The sequence below is a fragment of the Rhagoletis zephyria genome, unplaced genomic scaffold, assembly GCF_001687245.7.
Source record: "Rhagoletis zephyria isolate East Lansing unplaced genomic scaffold, Rhagoletis_zephyria_1.1 Rzeph_scaffold_01170, whole genome shotgun sequence".
Classification (NCBI taxonomy): domain Eukaryota; kingdom Metazoa; phylum Arthropoda; class Insecta; order Diptera; family Tephritidae; genus Rhagoletis; species Rhagoletis zephyria.
In genome coordinates this window covers 54,192-74,495 of record NW_016158254.1, presented here as the reverse complement: position 1 = coordinate 74,495, position 20,304 = coordinate 54,192, and the positions used below count along the sequence as shown (strand labels likewise).

The following is a 20,304-nucleotide window of genomic DNA, read 5'->3' as shown; positions in this document are numbered from 1 at the left end:
TGACACTGAAGATGGCACAACGCCGAAACCGGTTTGTCTCCAAACCAAATTTGACAAGGGATGACGGAAATTCGTTCCATAATACATCATAATATATTTTCATATTTAGAGGATTTTTATCTTTGGAAATCTTTTCTTAGTCTTGGCTTGATTACAGCTCAGATTAGAGTCTAGGCTGGAGGATTGCTAATCTAATACCTTTCTGGGATCTTCGGAGGCGCTACGCGTTAAAACTGTAAAACCATACAGTATTACCATCCGTGCATTAGTAAATACTTAACCATATTTAAATTTACAATTTCGACATTTTCGTTTTTTTTTTTTGAACCAGTCTGATGTACAGAAATGTAAATTTTATCTAATTTTTTTCTTAATACATCTGGTAGCATTCTCTTAAACTCAGATTATAACATTTTTTCAAGCATTTGGCATCGCTGCCTTTACGTCAACCCAAATCCTGTTCCTGCGACACCTTTGTGTTATGTATGTATGTTCATATGAATTACAGGTAACAAACTCATGCACATGCATGTAGCTAATAATGATAGTAGCAGCATGCAATAGTAGGACAGAGATGTCAAAAGCCAGTCAAAATCCGCAAACACCTTTTTAAAAACACTCAACTCAAAAACTGGTCTAAAAATGAGAGGCTATCTACGATGTGCTTTCACAAGTCAGAGCATCATAATTCAAAATGGGAGTAAGCGGCAGTGTGATGTGGCGCGCTTTGCAAATTGTCAAACTTGCATGAGAATTACTTGAGTGGATTGTAAAGCTAAGCTTACGCGCCTACCGAAGACGAATGGCTCCAAACTGGCTTGACACAGTGCGGCAGTGCTCGTTAGCAAAATGCGCAGATACTCACGCACACAAATGTAAACAAAAAACCGTGTGTTAATGTATGAGTGAGTAATGGCTTGCTGCTGGCAACAAAAGCAGCACTAATACAGCCACAAGTCCGGACCACTACAACCACATGTCAATCAAGCCACTCAAGCGCTGGCAAACAACTCAAACTCCATGGAATGACGTGCTATGCCGCCTGAATTAGTCTATCAGCTTGCCTTCGCATATACAATAAGGCATTTTTGTCGTCGTCGTCGTATCTTTGTATCAGCGCCCGGTGGTGCTCGCAATCAGCTAAACAGTTTTAATTTTCTATCCGAAGTGTACGCTGTGTGCCGCGGTGCAACGGCGTAGTTACTACATAGTACAAAGTGTGTTCAGACGGACAGACATACTTGGACCAAGCCAAGCCAAGCCAAGCCAACCAAGAACAAGGGCAGGCAGACAGACAGGCCCCCCGCCGTATGAAGTGCAAGTGTGAATGTTTATCGTCGATATCCACAACAAGAAACAAAAAAAAAACACACACACACACAGAGAATTATTGTTCAGTGAATATTAAAGCGATAATCTAAACAAATCCAACGACGTTGTCGCTTAATATTGGGAAGTGGTTGCCGCCGTGCGTGTGCGCTCGCCGCTGAAACGAAATTTGCAACCCTTCGAAAAAAATACTAGAAATAAAAGTTATTATGAAGTAAACAATAGTTTGTTGTGATAATTAAGAAATGTCGATATGCAAAAATGATCTGAGAACTGTTTGGATCAAATGTTGAAAGAACTCTGAATAAAAGCTTTGTTATGCGTGTGGAAACTGATTTCCGAAATTTACTACTGATCGTCACTGCCAGAGTAACAACGGCGAAAACCACAACAAATACGTGAAATCTTATGCAAAACCACAGCAACGCGAATGCTGTGTGTGAAAGTATAATTGGAAGGAAAGAGTAAAAAATCGTTAAATACAAAAGCAACTAAAAAAAAAAACAAAACATAACACAACAAACCGCATACCGCAAGCAAACGAGAGTACTCAATACACCAACGAAAGTATTACCAGCGCGTTTCCGTTACTGCCTCTTTCGAATCATTAAAATTGCACTTTCAACATTCCCGAAACAACAAGTCACTCGCTCGGTACGCGCGCCTGTGTCGCGAATCCTTTTTAAAAATATAACTTTAAACTTTACTGACTTTTATAAAATAAAAAATAGTATCTACGTTACGTTAATAAACCGACAAAATGTTTGATGTATTCGGCTCCGTCAAGGGGCTGCTGAAGATCGATCAAGTCTGCATCGACAACAATGTCTTCCGCATGCACTACAAAGCGACGGTGATCATATTGATTGCCTTCTCATTACTTGTCACGTCGCGTCAATACATTGGCGATCCCATCGATTGCATTGTCGATGAAATTCCGCTCGGTGTTATGGACACCTATTGCTGGATTTACTCCACATTTACTGTGCCCGAACGTTTGACGGGCATCACAGGACGTGATGTGGTACAACCGGGCGTCGGCTCACATATAGATGGCGTGGATGAAGTTAAGTACCACAAATACTATCAGTGGGTGTGCTTCGTGCTCTTCTTTCAGGCCATACTATTCTATGTGCCGCGCTATCTATGGAAATCGTGGGAAGGTGGACGCCTAAAGATGCTTGTTATGGATCTCAATAGCCCGATTGTGAATGATGAGTGTAAGAATGATCGCAAGAAGATACTTGTCGAGTATTTTATGGGTAATCTGAATCGGCATAATTTCTATGCTTTCCGTTTCTTCGTTTGTGAGGCGCTAAACTTTGTCAATGTTATTGGTCAAATATTCTTTGTGGACTTCTTTTTGGATGGTGAATTCTCCACATACGGTAGTGATGTATTGAAATTCACCGAAATGGAACCAGATGAACGTATCGATCCGATGGCGCGTGTCTTTCCGAAAGTCACCAAATGCACATTCCACAAATACGGTCCATCTGGTTCGGTGCAAAAGTTCGACGGTCTCTGTGTGTTGCCATTGAATATTGTGAATGAGAAAATCTATGTATTCCTGTGGTTCTGGTTCATCATCTTGAGTATATTGTCGGGCATATCGTTGGTCTATCGCATGGCTGTTATAATTGGTCCCAAACTACGTCATCTGTTGTTGCGCGCACGTTCCCGTCTGGCCGAGAGCGAAGAGGTTGAAGCGGTGGCAAATAAATGCAATATTGGCGATTGGTTCCTGCTGTATCAGCTGGGCAAGAATATCGATCCATTGATCTACAAGGAGGTGATAGCGGATTTGGCGCGCGAATTGGGCGAACACCCGAGCAGCAAGCAACCATTCGAAGCTTAGTGGCCGCAAATGGGTAGGTAAGCGGATGGAGCGAGAAGTGATAGAAATAAGAATATTAGATACGTATCTTTGTGAAAATATTTACTGGTATGTCGCGAAAGAAAGAACGCAAGTTATAGTATTTCGTCTCGAATAAGTATAAGGATCTCTTAGCAACCTAGAATTTATATGTGCGAATTTGCATATGCAGTTTGTACAGACTTTATTAATTTTTATATATTTTGAAATTAAATTTAAAAGTAAAAAACTGTAAAAAGCGCTTACGTGTTCGCTCCAATTTTTATACTGGCATGTAAAATTTTGTAAGAAATTTTGCATGGAGTATTTCTTGTTCGCATATAAAGAAAATCCGTTTAAAAAGTGACAGCATCTGGACGCCACACCCACTTTTCTATACATATGTGAGCTTAAGTTAGAACTTCTTTCATATTTTACAATAAGGGCAATAGTCACAGGCCTCAAAATTGACATTGGACAGACACCCGAACCAACCTACCTGTTTATGACCTTTGCTTAGGTTCGAGTATTTCTGTTTATTCCTAAAGTCTCCATAAAAATTTTTCATTATAAAAGGGGGTTTCATTAGACGTGTAGAACTATAAATTGAAATAAAATAATTTTAAACGGGAATTTACTTTACTTTTCTTATTTTGCGCTGTAACGTCTAAGCAAGTTTGACCGAGTTCGACAATGCACGCCAGTCGTTTCTCTTCTGTGCCAACTGACGCCAATTGGAAATGCCACGTGAGGCCAAATTCTTCTCCACTTGGTCTTTTCAACGCAGAGAAGGCCTTCCTCTCTTCCTCTGCTACCACCAGAGGCTTCCGAGTTGAATAATTTCAGAGCTGGAGCGTCGGTGTCTATTGGACACACATGACCAAGCTAGCGGGCCGCTGTATTTTAATTCGATATAGATCCATCGCCATTGCCAATGCATAAAGGCCCGTAAACCTTCCGCAGAATTTTTTTCTCGAATACTCCAAGAGTCGCCTCATCGGATGTTGTCATTGTCCATGCTTCTGCGCCATATACCAGCACGGGCATGATGTGTGTTGGGTCACACAAATGTCCAAAGTAGTACTTGTTGGCAAGAGTAATTCTGCGTTGGATTTCGATGCTGACATTATTATCGGCGTTAATGCTGGTTCCCAAGTAAACGAAATTCTGTACATTCTCGAAATTATAACTCTCAACAGTGACGTGAGTGCCAAGGCGTTAATTAGAAAGATAATTTTATGCCATTAGTATTTGATGGTATATGATTGTGGGCACGTGGCCGCGTCTGGGTTGGAAGTGGCGCATGCTGGACGGTGCAATATGCTATCAGTTTTTTAAGCAATGGGTGCCGTAGCTTGGCAAAGATTCGTACAGTGCTGTCTTTCAAGGCGTTCAATCTAGAAGCGTTAAATCGTACGATCGTGGTTTCCATTTGTTGGGTCCATTTCTAGAAATAGTCCCTTCACCAAAAATTTTCTTACAGTAAGTCGATTGTCCGATACGTTGTAGAGCATGTGGCGCCGCCCTTTTGCCAGATCTGGCCGATTTGTGATCGGTTTATGGGCAAATAAACTTTAGGAAGGCTCTGGGAATACAGGTGTATATCGCGATTTTTAATCGGGATGGTCACTTTTTATACCGGTCGTCCTGAATTTGGCCAACAAACGTTGCACATTAAAATTTGAAGAGCTACCTTGTTTGACGTAAAATGCGTACAGATTAGCCCGACGCCAAAATAACACCTCCAGTTCAGGATGCCAACATCGAACCGTCGTAGTTGAAAATGCCTGAGGTAGGTTTTAGGGAGAAATTAAAAATAAATTGATATACATTCCGTGCACTTTTTCTTAAGACCACTCATGAACCATAACCAATAAGAGGATATTTTAAAGAGAATGTAGGCAAGTTAGACATTTCGTAGAGTTCGTTTATAGAGTAAATAGTTTATGGTGTCGGCAACAAATCAAGGCGAATTCATAGAAGGTTGTAGCGATAGTACACAATATAAAAATTAAAAATAAAACAAATAAAAATTACTTTCTCAATCGCGCACTTTAACGAAAATTATATCCTTTATGTGCCATGTAGAACCCCCAATATCCGTATATTCGGATTTTCGGATCTTCGTGTGTGCAGATAAAATCCGGATATACGGATTTTCGGTTACTATCCATTCAGTACCGAAAGTTGTTGTGAAACGGAGACGTTTCTGGCTGTTTTTTTTTTTTTTGTAACTTGTATGATTCAAATTTTCGTTCAATACGCTATCCTTCTGCGATTCACAGATGCTCTTTTATGGCCCAAGCATAACCAAATAAAATACATTTATTGCTTACAAATTAATGATAACTGTAGCCATTTTCTATTCGTTTCCGGATACTAAAATCTGCGTTTTTTTACGTTCTTGGATACGTAAATGATGAATGAAATGAAAATTTTAGTCGTTTTTTTCGTTTCCGGATACGGAAAATTGTACGGCAAATTAGGTTTCTCTTCTGGCTGGGAAGAACTCGATAATCCGCCGGCCGACACATGCTCAAAAATCGAAATATGTAACCACACAGCTATCCGCAAGTGGGCATTTTTATAAGCTTTTTTTTAGTACTCTATTCGTGGTCAAACAGCGAGTAAGCAAATATTACTAAAAAATAAAAATAAACTCCAAAAATAAATATGTATGTATGTTCATTAATGTGCTCAATTATTTTCAATTGCGCTAAAGAGTACATACATACATACATGCGCCAGAGTATTTTATGTGACACTAACACAATTGAAGTGTGTTACGCTGCACGCACACAATGATAATTACAGAGACAAAAGAGTCACCCCTGGTGTTACGCAAAACGCCAACGCTCTCCAATTGCACGCTGGTCAACTCCGGTGAGCGATAATTTTTGGTAGAGGAGGACAGATTGAGCGTGTGCTTGCAGCACAGAATTGCGGTGCTCGTATAGTATTTGAGTGGTGAACAGTAGTGAACGAGCGCCTTTTCACGTCAGCTGCCACTTCACTCAAATAATTATTTGCAAAAATTTACTTGGTTGCTAATTTAATGTCGGAAAATAATTTTGTATTTTTATTTTTTACACATTTATTAAAATAAGAGATTGTTGTTGCTCTTTATTACTTTATTGTTTTCATTGCTTTTATGCAACGTGCTTTTCTTTTGCCGCTCATGCACTTTGGCCTCTCACGTCAGCGCCGTGATGCATGCTTCCTGCATAACCACCGTCACCGCCATCGCCATCGCAACCATTACCCGCATCTCAGCTATCAGCTGCTGCTTATATCGCTTCGGTTGTATACCACATCGCAGTGCTGATTGCGAAACTTGCAAGTACTAATGCGCTGCAATAATCGCCGCCGCGCATGCGCACAAAGGCGATGATTTTTTGCTTTGCACAATAATGGCTGCTGCTTGCTGCCTGCTGCCTTGGCGCACTGAACCCTATCAATATTACCTACCGACTTACCCGCACGCTTGACTACTTACTACATACTTATGTATGTATACCAGCAGCAGCACCAGAAGCAGATTGATACGCAGCAGTAGTGACTGACGGTTGTTGCAATTGCAACTTTTATTTTCAAGCTGATGCTCACGCTTTGCCTAAATTACATCAAGCAATTTGACTTTATTGGAAGCACTTACATAGTTGCATGCCTGTAAGTAAGTTTTTACAAAGTAAAGGTGTGCATGCATACATATGCATGTACATACATAGTTACATATGTATGTTGGTTCGTAAGAGTACTTGTTTTCTATAGCCTTTTGTCTTCGCCGGGCATTCGTCGCCGCATCGTTTGTGTAGTCAGTGACGTGCTGCTTCAGTGCCTCGATGGCTTGCTGGATTCTTCTCTCCATTCTTTCACCTTCCCAACTGCTGAAATATTCTGTTTCGATGTGAAATTCGTCGTCGTAGCTTAACTATTGAGGTGCGCGCTGCTCTTTACCTTTATACTCGTAAGTGTACACAGCTAGGTACATATATGTATGTGTGTAGATTGCTTGCATGTGTTGGTGTGGTGTAAAACTGGTTTTACTGACTTGTTTAAATTTTTTGAACAATTTTCTGTTTCATGGCACAGACAAGAAAAAAATCGCTAAATATTTTGTAGCAACAAGTTCATGGCTTTAAGATGCTCCAATCCGTGACGCTGTTATAGTATAGGGTTATATAAAAAAATGCAAAAAAAAAGAAGATATATGAAAAAGTTAAAGCAAGTGGGAAGCAATAAAAAGTTGTACATTTTCGTATGCAAATGCTGTTCAGCTTGTGTTTGTGTGGCCATGAAGGGTTCGAAAAGGAAATATGCCAAAGACACTCAGCAGACAGGTCTTAAGTCTGTGGTTATGTACAGTGGTCGAAATAATTATAGCCGCACCACGTTTTGACAAGTTTTAACGTATTACTTTTGCCATTATTTAATTTTGCTTATTTTATTTTATAAAAATATAGTTCATTCTTTAACAAAACTCGTGTAAATCCCAGTTTCAAACTTAGTCAATGTTAAAAAAAAAAAATTCAACAAACTTTCGTAAAAATTTCTAACTTTTTTAATTCGATTTTCTATAAAGATTCTGAGTATGCAGCTTTGTAGCCCATTGAAGTCTAGTACAACAAAGTACAAGTTTCATAAGGCTAAAAATTACGGTTGATTTTTTAGAATTTTTTTTTTGTCCAGGATGTTTCGCTTTTCTTCCATATAAAAATAAATTGTGTGTATTCGTTATATGGAAGCAAATGAGACGAAAAAAAAACTAAAAAATTGTTGGCAATTTGAAACTTATACTTTGTTCTACTACATAGAATTCAATGGGCTACAAAACTGCATACTCAGAAAAAAGTTAGAAATTTTTACTAAAGTTTGTTGATTTTTTTTTAATATTGCACAAAGTTTGAAACTTGGATTTACACGGGTTTTGTTAAAGAATAAACTATATTTTTATAAAAAAATAACCAAAATTAAATAACAACAAAAATAATATGTTAAAACTTGTCAAAATGTGGTGCAGCTATAATTATTTCCACCACTGTATATATGCATATCTACCTAGATACATGCTTATAAACATATGCATATGCCAATGAAGGAACCTGTTGGAACAGCAACAAATATCATATGTACATATGTATAAGTGGATATATGGATACATAACCAACTTGCATAGTTTTGTATATACAAATATACTTACATATATATGTATGTACAACTTTTTTCCCCGTCTATACCACAAGTAGGATTCGTTGGGTATCAAGTGTTCAGCTACCTGTATTTAGCAGCCCAGCCAGCTCGTCTTCAGGTAAGCCAGCGCAACAGTAGTAGCGCCGCTGAATTTTTCGAACCGCTTACGCCTTATGGGCCTCAACAGCTTGTAAATCGCACTTACATACTTATTTTGCAGCTTTGTTTAAAAAACAAAATGTCATTAATAAGCGAAGGTGTGAGCATGAGGGCAGACTTATTTTTTAGTATTTCTTAATTATGAATTTTCGTTCTTTGGGTATAATAAACTCATTCTTTTCTTGTTAACAAGTTTCGGAGAACAGGTTCGGTTCCCCCAATTAAAAATTTAGTTGCGTAGGCGTTATATGTACATATGGCCATAGGTGTGTCTTTTCTCAATAAACTGGAAATAAATTTGAATAATAGTGTGCTTTCACCAATAGTTCAATAAACTGGAAATTTATATTAGTAACAAATTTATAATAGTAATAACAGGTATTTGGTAAATCGTTACAAAGAAGTTATGATTTTCTGCGCGATGGTCTATGATTCGGCTCAATTTTTGTACTTAGACTAACTTTAAAGCAAAACTTGATAAAAATGGATTTGGATTTTTATTTTTTTTAAGCCACTCAAGCCAACAAAATTTCTTATGAGCTCACTATTTCCTTCTCAATTTATGAAAGGTAAGGCTAAATGGTTAGAGTTGCGTACTAGGTCGTCGGTTCGATCCCTGGCAACATCTAACTGAGAAAAAATTGTTCGGTCGCCGCTCGGTAGAAAATGGCAAACCTCCAAGCGTACTATAGCCATGAAAAGCTTAGCATAAAATTGATTTGCCGTTCGAAGGCGTGGTTAAAATTGTAGATTAATATATTTGTGTAACGACATCAAATGTGTATGCGCCAAAATATTATTATAACAATTTTTAAGCAAAAAATAAAACCGATTTCAATTCTCATATAAAAATTTAAGAGTACCGTTAACTTCTTTATGATCCAATTACAGATTTTTAATGAATGCTGATTTTTTTTGCATTAATTTTGTTGATATTTTATTCAAAGTAAAAATATGAATAACTGAGAAATAATAAAACCTAAACAAAAAACACAATAAATTGAAACAATCATAAAGATGGAAATTAAAAAATTTTTCAAATCTGATTACTAAAAAAATTTACTTAGTCAATTAAAAAAGTGCTAAATTAAAAATTTTCGAAAACATGTTTTTTACTTTCGTCGTAGGTAGTTAGTTTGAAAACAAAAAAAATATTTTATATATCGACTGCTGAGTGGAAGATCGACCTATCTCGGCAGCCAGTTTGAGATAGAGCCTTTTCGAGCTGGCTGTCGAGATAGGTCGATCTTCCACTCCGCAACCGATATATTCAGATTTTTAATATTAAGCATAGCAATATAAACTGATTTTAACACACCTTCATTAAAAAAATTACTAAAAATTCTACGAAATGGTGAAGTTAAGTATACTTCGCTGTAACTTCAACCCTCCTATTGGACACTTTGTACTACATACCTAGATCTACTCGAAAAAAAATTTGGATGATTTTTTTGCTTAAATCAATTCACAAAATTTGCCTCCAATTAATGCAGATATTCTTCATGATTAAATACACTTACTAAAAAAGTACTGTTATACCTATTTTTGTATTAATTGCGTCGAATCTGTACAATCCACAAGCAGTTATGTTTTCGGATTTGATTTTTGAGTTAGCTGACTTCTGATATAGGTGTGCGATTTGTGGATACATTATAAATACATACATACATATATATTTTTGCTCGAAAATGGAGGCACACTTATCTTGGAAAATGCATTATCTTCAATTTTGCATAAAGAACAAGATTCCAACGCGAAATTGTATTTAAATGAAAAATTAAAAAAGATAGACTAAAAAAGGTAAAAATAACCACTCGTGCTTATACACCCGTAGTTGCGTATATAACGTATACGCCCCGTGGTACCATACTCTGACATTTAACACGTTTACTCGCACGGCTTAACTTAAAAGCAATATTATTTAAAAGTAATTAAATATTGACGTTTAAGATTTTTACACAGTATTCCTTAGGCACATATGTTTTACTTTCTTCATGTATATAACAGTTTTAGAATGAATTTCGAGTATGCCAATAAAATAAGTAAAAATTAAATTTTAGTATCTCAAATCGAAGTCGTCTTTTACTAAACGTTTGATTTTAACACAGGTATTTAAGTATCTAAAATGATTAAAATTAAAAAAAAAAAATCGTAAAATTTAGAAACTCAGTTACAAAATAGTTGCGACAGATATTCTGCATTTCGGCACTTTTTCGCCTAAATGAACTTTTTAAGGCTCAAACACTTCATTTATTTCTTATTATATTTATTTCTAGAACTCCATTGATTGAAATTTAAGCAAGAAGAATGCTTTGGCGTTTTTTTCTGGCGAGAGAAGGAAGTGAAATTAAAAACAAAACTCGTGAGATTTGCTCATATAACACTTATGTTAATGCATCTATGTATGTATGTATATGTTTCAATGGCTAAGTATTCTCATCAACTCTGTTTTAATATTTATTTTATGAATTATATACAAACACATACATACATGTATGCAGATAGTATGTGTGATTTTCGAATACATAGAGTTTATTTCTTATTATTTATTCTTTACAATTGCATATACAAAAATGTGCACCAACTAATGTTTAAGTACTTTTAAAAATACATAATTTTCATAACGCTATAAAAGCGACAACTACTTAAGTTCAAAGGCCGTATAACTAATGATGTGTAGTCAACTTTTGAATTGAAAATTTAACAGGTACGATTAAATTAACCTTTATCTACTTTTAGAGATTATATATAGATTATAGATCGGTTTTTTTAAGTGAGGCGTGTCCCTACTACCTTAATCACTGGAAAAAATTTAACTGTTAGTAGAACTTATCAGCGAAAAAAATTTCTTAAAAAAACCAGCGCAATTTTCGGGACCTTTTGGTTATGAGTATTAACATTAACATAATAAGTGGAAATTTGTAGTTTAAGTAGTAATTATAAATTGAACATTCTTGTTTTTTTGTTATTCATTCCGCTAATCGTTTAGAATCATACCACAGACTTGTTTTGTTAATCGCTTATAAAGATTTGATTGCTGGACTGAAAAAAAAAACGTAAAACCTCTTGATCGCCCTTAAAAAATTATAAGCAAAAATTTTAAAGTAAATGCTCACTCACATTTTAACAAAGTGCGTTTAAAAATTTGCATTTTTGAATGAATACTTAGTCGCAGAAAGTAGGATACATATTTGGCAGACACATTTTAGTTAGGTGTTTGGCCGGGCTTCTACTCCAAGCTGTGGTTTTGGGCTCGATGTTATTACACAAATGATGGAGTCTAAAATTTTACGTCGCCTCCGAGCGGCAAACGAATTTTATGAGAAGCTTTTCATGGCAAAAGTACCCTCGTAGGTTTGCCATTGTCCTCCGAAAGGCGTCCGCTGTTAGAAAAAGCTTTTTCTAATTTATATATTGCATTTTTATTTTTTTGGAACATAATATAAAGGAATTTCTGATATTATGTGTACCGTTGAAAACCCCGAGACAAAATGATATGTATATTTAAAAAAAAACCATCTAAATCCGAATTTCTCACTTTGTACAAAAATTAGAAAAATTAAAAAAGTTGCACAACAACAATATTATAGTTTGAAGTGATTTTTGAAATTCTTTTTGCTGGCGGCGTCATCCATACAAAAAGTTATTATGTTCGACAATTTGTTTTGTATGGAAGAAAATAATAACACCATCGGCAAAAAAAGAATCAAAAATAACCAGAAATCAACGCGAATTCTTAGCCTATTGAAACTTGTTCTTATTATTAATAAGCTACAAAGTTGCATACTTGGAATTTTTCTAAAAATTATGAATACAAAGTTTGTTGTTGTGATTTTTTTTTTAATGCATAAATGCAGTAGTTTGGAAAAAACCGCAGTATCCCTTTTGGAATCCAAAAAAGGTATTATACTGCAAAAAAAAAGTATAGATACGAGCGTTAGGCAACCAAAATAATCAAAATTTTAAAAGAAAACTAGATAATTTAAAAAAAAAATCTATCGATCATAATTCGGTGAGTAGATACTGTAATTTGAGTGCAGCTTGGCTGTCACTGGAGACACGTCTGCTTCGCCAACTATTTTCCACACCATACTTCATCAACTTAATTATTGAAAATACCTCGGCTTGAAATACCGAAATACCACAAGCGCAAAAATATCTAAGAATGTCCCCCTTACTTAACCTAGACCATAGTCATGACTTGAAATCTATTTAAAATTCGAGCTTAAGCGCAAGTAAAAATTCAGAACAACGAAATTATTATTTTTACAACAACAAAAAAATACCAGTCGCACTCTTTAGTCAACCTTACTTAGAACTAAAGAACTACAATATGAATTGTTTATTTTGTTTATCTTATCACCACTTGTACGAATACTTGTAGCGCATAGTAGTTAATGATGTTCCAAACACAGAAAGAGTATAGCTATATGGTATGTATTGTATATACTTACTATGTACATATATATGTATTAGCACACACTTGTACCAGCGCTCTAACAAGAAAACTTGCCGAAGAAAAAAATTTAACTAGCCCAGAAAAAAAGCATTTCGTTGAGATCATTTTATTGTCGTCGCCCGCCGACATTTCAATTTCAATTACAAAACACTTGACAAAATTTTTTTCCTAGTGACTTGTGGAGCGAGTTTACTGTTTCTTGGATTGCCTTTTGGTTGCGCATCAGTAGCACAGTCTAAGTATGTACAAATGTATATACATATGTGTTTATTATTGTGACACTAACAGCATTGGCGGCTGCTTTCAACAGCAATTTACAGCATTTTATTATGTTTTTTTTTTTTTGTTTTTTAGTTTTGTGCAGCAAATGTGTCTGGTGACAATTGTGGCATGGACAGACGGCGAAGCAGTCTTGCGGGGCGAACTATTTCGAAATAATACTTTTGCGGCGTATGTTTTTTGTGCCGAATTCATTCTATGTATGTTTTTCTTATCAGCTAAAAAGTATATGTACACTTTTAATTACAAGCAAGCGCCTTCAGTATCGGCAAGGCTGATGAAAATTAATTTGATGTGGAAGTGAGTAGTATGCTTTCGCCTGCAAAAATCGTTGGACCATGTAGTCTATTTGTGGTATATTTGAGTACTTACAAACTTGCTCCTCTGTCATGCTGTAGCAGACCAACTCGTGCCTCTGCGCCAGTTTATTGTTACCCGATCACTGCTCGCGTTTTAACGAAATGTGATTGAAGTTGAACATTTGAAAGCATTTCTGGCTGTAGATAAACGTGTAGAAATGCTTACTGTTATTTGTTAGCTCCCAGCAGGTTCGGGTTCGAAAGCCGTCAGAGGCAACATGTAATTTTTTATATTTATTTTTGTTTTTGGTTTTTATTAATTGCGAAAAAGCATCTGTGAAGTGAAGAATAACAGCGTGTACAAACGAAAAAATATATTAACAATGTCATTGTTAATATGTTGGAGTGGTTTTATCATCAGAGTAGCATGTAATGAAGAGCTGGAGTATATGGTCCTGCCCTGGGATTAATTTTTATTAATTTTTGAGTACTCCTTGACGCTTAGAGATTACTCTTTTCATACATGCATGGAGTACATAGTCGCGATTTTTGAAGGGGCATAGCAAACCACTACATATGTATGCAAAATTTGTGTTTAATTTCGACAATAATTTTTCAAAATCATTATAATTTTTGCTAGAAAATTTTTAGTGTGCGCTAATAAAAGTGTTTGTTTCACTGCTCTAAAATTTGTTTTTATAATCTAGAGCAGTAGCCAAACGCTTGTTGTCAGCTTCAAATTAAGCCGGATATATGTATGTATGTATGTACATTAGGGTGATTCAATAAGAACAAATTCGGAATTTTAATGCTCTCAACCCCTAGGATTGTTCTATGTCGGAAAAAATAAACCCATATTTTTTTAAATTTGGAAACAAAAAATATTTAAGAGGTCGCTCAAAGCGCCCAAAGTTTTCTATGTATTTTATGTGGGGAAAAAACTACTTTTCATAGAAATGGTATAGAATTCTTGAAAATCGATATTTTTCGATCGGAAAACTCTGGTTCTCTTCAAGAGACATCCAATAATAATACCCAATGGTTAATTTAACAAATTTTTTAGTACCAACGATTTTTATTGGTGCCCCCATTGCATTTTTTTGGGGTTTTTTGGAGATTTTTGATGGACCTATAAATTATAGTTACTATGAACAAATGGTTAAATAAACAATTGGGTATTATTATAGGGAACCTCCTGCAGAGAAGCAGAGTTTCCGATCGAAAAATATTGATTTTTAATACTTCTATACCATTTCTACTAAAATTTGTTTTTTCTCCATATAAAATACATGGAAAACTTTGAGCGCTTTGAGCGATCTGTAAATATTTTTTTTGTTTAAAAAAAAAAAAAAAAAAAATTGGGGTACATGTTTTTCGGTATAGAAGAGTCCTAGGGGATGAGAGCATAATAATTCCGACGTAATTTTTTTCATGTATTTTTGGACCACCCTAATGTACATACCATATGCATGAATGAATGGGTAACTCTTTGTTTGTTTTTATTTGTCACTTTCTAGTAATAATTGCATGAATCACACGCGCTGTGGCCAGATTAATGTTTTGGCATGTTAGATTGTGTGTATATTTGCTCCACATGTGGGACACGTACAAATGTAGGTACATATGTATGTATTTGCTCTAAATGCCGCGCTTGCGTGCCTTTCATTCATTATCAGCAATTTTTGCTCAATGAGCGCCATAGCCAAGCGACATATGTACATAAAAAAATATCTAACACATACATACATAAATATGTACCTACGCACATGGCCACAAATAACTTCTAAATTTATTGCATTTCATTTTTTCATTGCTTTTCGTATTTTGTTTGCTAAATATTTTTTAATTAGAATGGCTGCAAAAATTAAATATGTATGTATATATAGGCCCATTCATAATTATGTACATACATATTTACACTGCCGGAACAAAGTATTGGCTCAGCAAATTTTTCACAATATATACAACCATTTTTATTCTATTTTTCCGCCAATTTTATTTAAAAATATGGTTCATTCTACAACAAAAAACATAAAAATATAATTCCTAAACTTTGTGCAAAATTCTCGAAAATTCGCGAAAATTCAGCTAATTTTCATCCAACTTTTTAATCAGATTTTCTAGATTTTTTTTGAGTATGCAGTTTTTCAGCCCATTAAATTCTAATCAAAATTTGTCTTTTTTGGTTCAAGGTGTTTTGCATTCTTTACATATAAAGTATTTTCGAAAAAAAATTTTTGTATGGAAGAGACTGCGTGAAAAAATTGCCAAAAATCAACGGTAATTCCTAGCTACTTGTACTTTATTATAATAAAATTGATTGGGCTACAAATCTGCCTACTCAAAAAAGTTCTAAAAAATCTGATTAAAATATATGTATGTATATACAATACACATATGCATGTACCTAATATACATATACATACAATGCAGCTGTTTGTATGCCAACAGCCGTATAAGCTGTCAGTAGGTTCTGTTTAATGAATGAAATGCAAAAATCATTTAATGATGTGAAAATTATCAACAGCGGAAGCCCCTAAAAATGCCCCAGCGCAAACATACACGCCTACGCACAAGCACGGCTACTGATAAATACATTAATATGACATTTACGATGCAACAACAACAATGGGGAAGAAGAACAAAAGTGCAAGTGGCAAAAGTGACACACCAAACCGGCTCTCTTATTAGTGATCGTCTCCGTTTTTAATTTAATCTATTAAACGTTAATTATATGACGGGTCTGTTGAACGAGTAGTCAAATGTGCGCATACCTACAAACATACATACATATCTAAGTAATAATTGTTTTTGTTTGTACATATCGTATATACTATGAACGTTTGTAACAATGCATTTGAACCATTTAAAGCAAACCATAGTTAACAGTGATTATGAGCTGTAATTACAGCGGTTATATCAATATTACTAACTAGAGCAATAATTGTGATAACTATGAATATACAGTATCGGTCATATCTATAGCACGCCATTTCAAAGTGATATTGTGTGCCGCTTATGTTTATTTATTTATTTTTAAGAATTTTCAATTAAAATTTTGTTCATTCTCGGACAAACCCCATATATACCCAAGTTCAACAATTTGTAGAAAACTACAAAAAAGTGTAACAAATTTTCACCTAAATTTCAAACTTTTTTCTCGGTAGTGATAGAATTTTTTTGAGGACACAGTTTTTTAGCCCCTGCAATTTTAGTCTGATAATGTGCAAAGGTCAAGTGGCTACGAATTACCGTTAATTTTTTAGAATTTTTTTGTCGTATTGGCCTCCATATAATGAATAAACTCAATTTATTTGTATATGGAAGAAAACCGCAACATCCTTGGCGAAAAAAATTCTAAAAAATCAGCGGTAACTTTTAGCCACTTGAAACTTGCACATTATCAAACTAAAATTGATTGGGCTATAAAACTGTGTATTCAGAAAAATTCAAACACTTCCGAGAAAAAAGTTTGAAATTTAGGTTAAAATTTGTTGCACTTTTTTGTAGTTTTCTATAAGTTTTTAAACTTGGGTTTATATGGATTTTGTTAGATAAAAAACGGTATTTTAATTGAAAATTCTTTAAAATAAGTAAATAAACATAAGTGGCACACAATATCACTTTGAAATGGCGTGCTATAGATATGACCGATACTGTATGTATGTATGTATGTATGCATGTACGTATGTACATATTGTATAATGGTAGCTGTAGTGTGTGCCAATTATGACGTTATTGTGCTCGTTTGCGAAATACTAGAGTAAACTTGGATACAAAAAACAAAAGAAAAATTCTTCTAATTTGCTTGTGAGAAAAATAGATATGTATATCATTTGCATTTTTCAATTACTACGAAAATAAAGTATTTTAAATAGTAAATATTCTTAAATAAGTATATAGTTTTTTTTCGCGGGTGATGGGTCGTTGTCACTTGGATTCGTATGCGACTTAAGCTCCCCCATTATTTTTGCGTTCGGCTACTTGTAGATCAATGGGTACGGTACGCAGATGCTACTCTTAAGGCTGCTGTGCGATGGGCTCTGGGAAGCATCTTGCAACGGCTATTTTTTTTGAAGGGTGTCAGCCCAGATCTCCGCTCCGTATAACAAAATATTCAAGATTGTGGATAGTAGAAGTTTCCTTTTACTTTGGGTCGGTTAAGAGTATTAGCTCGGTTTTCTCTGCTGCAAATCTGAGACCGTGCGAGTCGAGCAATGCTAAGCGGAATCGCACAATATTGAAACATTTTAAATTTTGATGATTTTTTTTCTGAGTGTATTACGAATGTTTTTCCATACAAAAAAAAAATTGTCGACAATACTGTTTATGAAAGAAAATGCGAGAAAAAATTGTTAAAAATCAACGCGATTTCTTAGAAACTCGAAACTTACACTTAATTCTACTAAAAAATTTAAAGGGCTATAAAACTGCATACTAAAAATATCTGGTTAAAAGGTTGAAAATTTAGTTGCAATTTTGCAGAATTTTCATAATTTTTGCACAAAGTTTGAAATATGAATTTATATGGTTTTTGTTAGATAAGAGGCCTCTCTGTAAAAAATAATAAATATTAAATAAACAAAAGAAAAATATGCAAAATGTTTTTAAATGTCGTGTCCCTATTTATTTTGCCAGCACTGTACTTTTTATAACCGATAATCTATCATTTCTATAGCCATACAAAATTATTTACTTTATATGTTCTTAACCACATCACGCAAGTTTTGAAAAAATAATTATTAAAATTTAAAGGCTAAATTTGAATTTTAATTCTGATTTGGCAAGATTTCTGAAGGAAAATATTTTTATTCGGTCAAAAAATATGTATTTTTAACAATTTTATAGAAATTATACGAAGAAATTTATTCTCCCCATAACAAATAAATATTTTTATGGAGAACTTCAAAGCCTCAGCGGCAGTGCTAAGGGATTTCAAAATAAAAAATAGAGGTCTCATTATTTTCCATTTTCTCAAAAATTCCAAAATGTTTATTTTTCAGTGTATTTTTAGACCACCCTGATATACCTACATATATATATACATTGTGACCATATCATTTAAAATAAATTGCTTCATTAAAATGTTAAATTAAACAATTTGAAATTTCTTTTCTTCTCTTTACAGCCACTTTTCTCGTACGAACTGCAACCTGAGTGCCACTGAATACTAAACTAAGGTGTATCAATATCCTTCTGCACACATGCATACATGCCGCAACCCTCTTATGTTAAAGAAAAACTACACACAAATAAACAAGCGCACACGAAAAATAACAAAATAGCCTACTGATGAAAAAATCTCAACAAATTGTATAAATTAAATAAAAATATGCTGAGATTTACATGCGATCCAGACACGAATCGATAATTTCGATATACATACATACATATGCACATATGTAATGCGATTTTTACATATTTATTTACATATAGTATGTATACCTACACATACATATTTTAAAGAAATAAGAAATAATTATACATACATATAAAGAAGAAGAAAAAACACCAATAAAATGCAAAGTCTACAAAGTATCAAAAAAAAAACACACACACACACAAGTAACAACAACACTCCATGCATAATGCCTACAAATCAAACAATGTAAAGTTAACATTCTAAAATAAATGAGACAAATCGTAGAAATAAATTCAGAGATTTTTTACAATTAAAAGAAATAAATTGTAGTTGTAGAAGGAAATAAATCTTATGAATTTCATATCTGTTAGTTTTTTGCTAACGATGATTAAAATATAAAAAAGTGTAGATATACATACATACATACATAGGTGTGGAAAAACCGCACACGCATACATACATACATACATACATACATACATACACAAAAAGCTGCATTTGGCAGAGAGCGACACATATTTTCATATATTTACACTTAAATCAATCAAATATTTAAACAGAAAAGTAAGAAATATCGAGGGGAGTACCTATGTACTAATCTAAATGAAAATACAATTTTTTATATAAATATTTAATAAGAGTTGTGATCATTGATTAAGAAATTTATTAATTATTATTGATACTGCTAGCAATTTACACGTAAATGCTTGTCGAACGGTCGGACGAACATTGTAGATGAGGGAAAATGTTTAATTAGCGATCTAATAAACTATAAAGACATTGCAAATTAAAATCAATCTATACCTAATAAAAAACGCAAATAGCGGTTAATGCAAACACTTTGACAGAGAAACGAATACTGCTTCTACAAAAACAAAAAAAAAACAATACTGCTTACGAAAAAGTACGTATATTAAGCGCAAATTATACATTTAATTTAATTACTTATACATATTTTGAAATAAATAATTTTTTTTGTTAAATGTAAGTGATTTTATTTATCATAGTTTCCATCAATAGTTTACGTAATTAAAAACCTAGTTGCATATTTAATGTTAGCGCAATTTTTAGATTTTTTTTTTTCAATATAAAAAACGGTACTAAACAGTGGAAATACAAGCGAATTCGACTAATCTTTGATTAAGCAAAGAAAAAAATTAGAATTTTTTCTGTAGCTCTTAAGCGCTTTTTAATTATAAAATTTACTTTAAATTTTATTTTACTTTTCTAGTTATAATTTTAATTATTTGACATAAAATTGAAGACTCAAAAGCAATAAAAATTAATTATAGTGATGAGAAGAGCTAACAAAAAATGTGTGTTGAGTGCAAACCAGTTATGGTTAGTGTACTTTTGGCATTTGAATGCTGCA

General features: G+C 34.0%; 1 protein-coding gene across 2 annotated transcripts; it reads left to right on the top strand.

Moving 5' to 3' along the window:
* The first annotated feature begins 1,049 nt into the window (after positions 1-1,049).
* Inx2 (innexin 2) lies at positions 1,050-20,021 on the top strand. 2 transcript variants are annotated; one of them, XM_017616227.1, is made up of 2 exons: positions 1,050-3,200; positions 18,699-20,021. In XM_017616227.1, exon 1 carries the CDS (start codon positions 2,090-2,092, stop codon positions 3,185-3,187), a length of 1,098 nt encoding a protein of 365 aa, XP_017471716.1. In that variant the 5' UTR covers positions 1,050-2,089; the 3' UTR covers positions 3,188-3,200; positions 18,699-20,021. The 2 variants fall into 2 exon arrangements, with proteins under 2 accessions (XP_017471716.1, XP_017471717.1); XM_017616228.1 differs by having other exon boundaries at positions 1,050-3,204.
* The last annotated feature ends 283 nt before the right edge of the window (positions 20,022-20,304 follow it).

Excerpts from the sequence above, each read along its gene's own strand:
- Inx2 (XM_017616227.1), top strand. The coding sequence starts at position 2,090 with ATGTTTGATGTATTCGGCTCCGTCAAGGGGCTGCTGAAGATCGATCAA.